Source organism: Sapajus apella, unplaced genomic scaffold (assembly GCF_009761245.1).
Source record: "Sapajus apella isolate SASKATOON/1434 unplaced genomic scaffold, GSC_monkey_1.0 scaffold66, whole genome shotgun sequence".
NCBI classification, from domain to species: Eukaryota; Metazoa; Chordata; class Mammalia; order Primates; family Cebidae; genus Sapajus; species Sapajus apella.
In genome coordinates, this window is record NW_022437006.1 from 195,391 (window position 1) to 201,390 (window position 6,000).

The window sequence follows — 6,000 nt, forward strand, 5'->3', positions numbered from 1 at the left end:
ATGAAACGTCAATCAAATGAAGGGTTTTTTGTTTTTGTTTTGGAAGAGGGTCTTCACAAGGTCATCCAGGCTGGAGTGCAGTGATGCAATCACATCATGGTTCACTACAGCCTACACCTCTCAGGTTCAAGTTATCCTCCCACCTGAGCCTCACCAGCAGCTGGGACTATAGTTGCATGCCAGAATGCCTGGCTCTGCCTCCCAAGCTCAAGCGATTCTCATGCTTTAGCCTTCCAAGTAGCTGGTATTACAAACATGCAACCACCACACCCAGCTAATTTTTGTATTTTTAGTAGAGACAGGGTTTTGCCATGTTGGCCAGGCTGGTCTTAAACTCCTGTCCTCAAGTGATCCACTCACTTAGGCCTCCCAAAGCGTTGGGATTACAGGCGTGAGCCACCACGCTTGGCCTAATTAAAAAATAAAAAATTTGTAGGGGCTTGACCTGGTGGCTCATGCCTGTAATCCCAGCACTTTGGGAGGCCAAGGATGTCAGGTTCCTTGAACCCCAAAGTTTGAGGCCAGCGTGGGCAACAAGGCAAAATCCTGTCTCTACAAAAAATAAAAAATTAGCTAGGCATGATGGCATGTGACTTTAGTTCCAGCTATTGGGAGGCTGAGGTGGGAGGATCACCTGAGCCTGGGGAGGTCAAGGCTGTAGTGAACCAGATTGGGCCACAGCACTCTAGCCTGGGCAACAGAGACCTTGTCTCAAAAAAAAAATGTATTTTTTTTTGTAAAGACAAGGTCTTCCTATGTTGTCCAGGCTGGTCTCAAGCTCCTGGGCTCAAGTGATCCTTCTGCCTTGTACTCCTAAAGTGCTGGGATTACAGGCATGAGCCACTGTGCCTGACCCAAGGTTTTTTTTGAGACAGGGTCTGGCTTTGTTGCCCAAGCTGGAAAACAGTGGTGATCATAGGTCACTGTAACCTCCAACTCCTGGGCTCAAATGATCCCCCCATCTCAGCCTCCCAAGTAGCTAGGGATACAGGAATGTGCCACCACGCCCAGCTCCAAATGAAGTTGTTGTTGTTTTTAATCCACAATTCTTTTTAATACTATTTTTATTTTTGAGACAGGGCCTCACTCTGTCTCCCAGTCTGAAATGCAATAGTGTAATCATGGCTCACTGTAGCCTCAACCTCCCGGGGCTCAAGTGATCCTCCCACCTCAGCCTCCTGAGTAGCTGGGACTATAGGTACACACCACCATGCCCAGCAGACAACTTTTGTATTTTTCTTGTAGAGACGGGGTTTGGCCACATTGGCCAGGCTGGTCTTGAACTCTTGGCTCAAGCAATCTGTCTGCCTCAGCCTCCCAAAGTGCTGAGATTACAAGCGTGAGCCACCATACCTTGCCGCAATTCTTTTTTTTTTTTTTTTTTTTTTTTCTTTTGAGACAGAGTTTCACTCTTGTTACCCAGGCTGGAGTGCAATGGCGCGATCTCGGCTCACCGCAACCTCCGCCTCCTGGGTTCAGGATACCTTCTTAGGCTCCATCTTCCCTCTTGAAGAGCTAAAGAGAAAAATTTTTGAAGAGAAAATTTTAGTACCAGTATCCTTTTAAATACTTTTAATAAAGGAGTACCAAACAGTAAAGTAAAAGAATTGTGTGGTGCTCCATTTTTTAAAAGTATTTAAAAGGATACTGGTACTAAAATTTTCTCTTCAAAAATTTTTCTCTTTAGCTCTTCAAGAGGGAAGATGGAGCCTAAGAAGGTATCTTGCTACCCAAAGTACTACCCTGTCTTCTCTGGAAGCACTCCTCTTAACAGAGCCCAGTTTAAGGCAGAGGTGGGACATTTGATGGCTCTTTCACCTGGAAAGATCTCATTAGCTTGGTGTGACAGGGTGTTGCTAAGCTCTCATGTTCTCCTAAAGCTGGCAAAGGCAAGGAAGGATCATTCTCTAGAAGCCTCGAAGGCAGCATGGCCATGCCAATTCCTTGATTTCAAATTTCTAGCTCCCAGAATTGTGGAGGAATAATTTCTGTTGTTTTAAGCCACTGAGTTTGTGGTTTCTTTGTTACAGCAGCCCTAGGAAACTAATACAGATGATAAAGGTCTAAGTTTTCTAAATTCCATTAGACAGTATTATCATTATATTTAAATTGCCATTTAAAGTGTGGCTTTTCCAAGTGTGGCTTTTTCTTGAAAAAGAAAAAAAAAGTCTAGTCTTTGGATTTTTTTTAAATGATGAATTTAAAGGTCAAGTACTCACAGAAATGTCAATCCATATTTCAAATGCATTAATGTGGTTTTGAAAAAATTAAGCAGGTAGATTTTTAATAGTTAAGCATTGTCCATTTGAGTTGCAGAGCATCCCACCCTTCATTCATTCCTTCAACCAACTACTCAAGTGAAGAACATGCTTACTTGTTATTGGTTGGTCCTGTTGCCAAGACATCGGACTGTAACTTTGGAAAGAACCCCTGCTCATATTTGCCTTGACCAATTTTCATATCAAGTAGATGTGGGTGGATTGCAGTGTGATCCATTTTCATCAGTCTCTGCTCAATTGACTGGGCTACAAATTAAATTTATAATAAATTAGAGACATTTCATTGCTAGCCCTTCAAAAATAATGCTTCTTCCACTCATGCACCTACAGAGAACCCAATCACTCTGACATTCTGAAATTGTGTGTGTGTGTGTGCATGTGTGCGTGTGTTTTGAGACAGAGTTTTGCTCTTGTTGCCCAAGCTGGAGTGCAATGGCACAATCTTAGCTTACTGCAACTTCTGCCTCCCAGGCTCAAGCGATTCTCCTGCCTCAGCCTCCCATGTAGCTGGGATTGCAGGCATGCACCACCACGTCCAGCTAATTTTGTATTTTTTGTAGAGATGGGGTTTCATCATGTTCGTCAGGCTCGTCTTGAACTCCTGACCTCAGGTGATCCACACTCTTCAGCCTCCCAAAGTGCTGGGATTATAGGCAAGAGCCACTGTGCCCGGCCTTGAAATAAATTTTTTCAAAGGCTCTTCAGAAATTAGTATAATATGAATATAAAAATGTTAACTTCAACTAAATATTGGATGATTAATTTTCATGGTATTTTTCTGCCTTTGTCAAAATCAGGGCAGTGGGATTGAAAAACATACAATTTTGATTGAAACAGTCCCTTAAGTGAGAAATTCAATATTCTTACACAAAAATAAGGTTCTAAGTACAACATTAAAGAAAATGATAGCAAATAAAATGTTTTCCTTGAGTTGAAATACAAGGTAAAGGGAAGGAAGAAGCAAGCACAATGGCCTTATTAACTTTATTTCTTTGTGCAAAGACCTATTAAATATTCATGGTTCTCCATCTGTAAAAACAAGGAACTGTGTGAAGTTTATTACCTCACTTTTAGCAGCAGTCACATTCTCATTAGTAAGAGTCATTTAGGAGTGTTTATTAGATTGAGTGGGTAATACAGCAAAAAGTCAAATAAGCAGGCATTTAGAAAATGTCCAGAGGATAAGAAACTGGCCTTTTGAAGAATAAAATAGGTCAGTGTTAAGATAGGCTTACTCAACATTTCTATTTTAAAACCACTAAAAGTCAGGGATATTGGAAGATGTCTCAAAGACCCAAGAAACAATGATCAAATTATTTCTCAGGTAAACAAACAAATAAAACCTTATCTTAAACATTTTAATCAACTGAATTGATAAGAGAAATTATATTTTAGAAGCAAGACTAGGTCTCTGATCCTCTGCCTAGAAATTACTTAAAAGGGGAGAACAAGCAGTAATGGTAGTTGCGTGATAAACAGAACACACTGTGGGAGCTGCTAATCTTGTGACTTAAGAACAAGGTGCCTTTGTAAATACTTCACAGAATCAGTTTATGTTGCCCCCCCCTTTTTTTTTTAGATGGAGTCTAGCTCTGTTACCCAGACTGGAGTGCAATGGCGTAATCTTGGCTCACTGCAACCTCCACCTCCAGGGTGCAAACAATTCTCCTGTCTCAGCCTCCTGAGTAGCTAGGATTACGGGCACCCATCACCATGCTCAGCTAATTTTTATATTTTCCGTAGAGACGGGTTTTCACCACGTTGGCCAGGATGGTCTTGAACTTCTGATCTCAGGTGATCCACCTGCCTGGGCCTCCCCAAAGTGCTGGGATTACAGGCATGAGCCACCGTGTCTGGCCACAATGGTTTATTTTCAAGAGTATTATATAATTTCTCTGATGACAGCAGGAGTACCAAACTCTCTGAGAGGCTGAAAGAAAAATCTATTTTAATTGGAAAGATTTTCTGGAAGCACACAATTAAGGTATTGGTGCTTAGTTCCATCTAAAAAAATTCCATCAGGAAGGGAGAAATGAAATTTTCACAAGGCATTATGCTATTCACATGGCTATTAAGGCACTGGAAGTCCTTTTATTCTCTAAACAAGGATAGACAATTTCATTTATTCTACTTCCTCCATCTCCAAAACCACATAGGTAATTGCCACTTCCCGAAGGGGCTCCAAGGATCTACCCTGATAGTGGGAATACAACAGGGTGATGTTTCTATAGTTACATAAAAGACATCATTTACATACTTCTCCCTTACATATGCTAAAGCTTCAGCATCCTCATTCCTGACTTAGATCTATTTAAGTTAAGTGGAAAAGGCAAACAAGCAAGATAGGCAGATCAAGGAAGCTCCACATTTGCTGCCTCTTTTTTCTTCAGAGGAAAAGTTGCTGTCAAATAACTCCAGCATTTGAAGAGAAAGAAATAAAAGGGAGAGACAGTCAGGTCACAGGTATCTGTTTATCTGGCAAAGAACAGGTTAGGAACCAGGCATAAATGTTTAAAATAACTGTCGACTAGTAAATTTTACATAGTTCTTTCTTGAATGAACAGCTAACATGATGTTAAGGCTTCATGTGCCAGAAATCAGTCAGATCTGGATTCAAACCATGGCTCGACCAATCACTAGCTATGCTACCACAGGCAAGTTACTTAACCTCTCAGTTTTCTCAATTGTAAAATGTGGGCAGTCATAAAACAATATATAAATAAGTGTTCCAGCCCAGACATGACGGCTCATGTCTGTAATGCTAGCACTTTGGGAGGCCTAGGCGGGTGTTTTGTTTGAGCTCAGGAATTAGAGACCAGCCTGGGCAATGTGGTGAAACCCTGTCTCTACTAAAAATACAGAAAACTAGCTGGGCGTGGTGATGTGTGTCTGTGGTCCCAGCTACTTGGGAGGCTGTGCTGGGAGGATCACTTGAACCCAGGAGGCAGAGGTTGCAGTGAGCTGATATGGCACCACTGCACTCCAGCCTGGGTGACAAGAGCGAGATTCTGTTTCAAAAAAAAAAAAAAGAGTGCCGGGCCAGGCACAGTGACTCACGCCTGCAATCCCAGCACTTTGAGAAACTGAAGCAGGTAGATCACTTGAGTCCAGGAGTTCAAAACCAACCAAGGTAAGATAATAACCTGGGCAAATGGTGAAACCCTGTCTCTATAAAAAATATAAAAACTTAGCTGGGGGTGGTGGCATGTGCCTGTAGTACCAGTTCTCCCAAAGGCTGCAGTAGGAAGATCACCTGAGCCTGAGAGGTTGAGGCTGCAGTGAGCCATGATGGCACCACTGCACTCCAGCCTAGGCAACAAGTGAGATCTTGCCTCAAAAAAAAGAAAAAAAATTCACAAACAACTCCTGGCATGATGACTGACATAGTGCATACTGTAAATGTTGGTTATTAATATGATATTTAATGGACTATATTATATTGCCAGACAAGACTGGCTAAGACTCATATTTACTTACTTTTTTTTTTTTTTTGAGACGGAGTTTCGCTCTTGTTACCCAGGCTGGAGTGCAATGGCATGATCTCGGCTCACCGCAACCTCCGCCTCCTGGGTTCAGGCAATTGTCCTGCCTCAGCCTCCTGAGTAGCTGGGATTACAGGCACACGCTACCAAGCCCAGCTAATTTTTTGTATTTTTAGTAGAGACGGGGTTTCACCATGTTGACCAGGATGGTCTCGATCTCTTGACCTCATGATCCACCC

At 42.1% G+C, this 6,000-nt stretch overlaps 1 protein-coding gene across 7 annotated transcripts in view; it reads right to left on the reverse strand.

Annotated features, from left to right (window-relative positions):
- The window catches only part of DENND5B (DENN domain containing 5B), a 190,280-nt gene that overhangs the window by 47,862 nt on the left and 136,418 nt on the right, over positions 1 to 6,000 (reverse strand). For all 7 annotated transcript variants that reach the window (XM_032248254.1, XM_032248259.1, XM_032248258.1 and 4 more), the window contains one exon: positions 2,375 to 2,525. In XM_032248254.1, the coding sequence (XP_032104145.1) occupies positions 2,375 to 2,525 (151 nt within the window). The remainder of the gene's footprint in view (positions 1 to 2,374; positions 2,526 to 6,000) is intronic.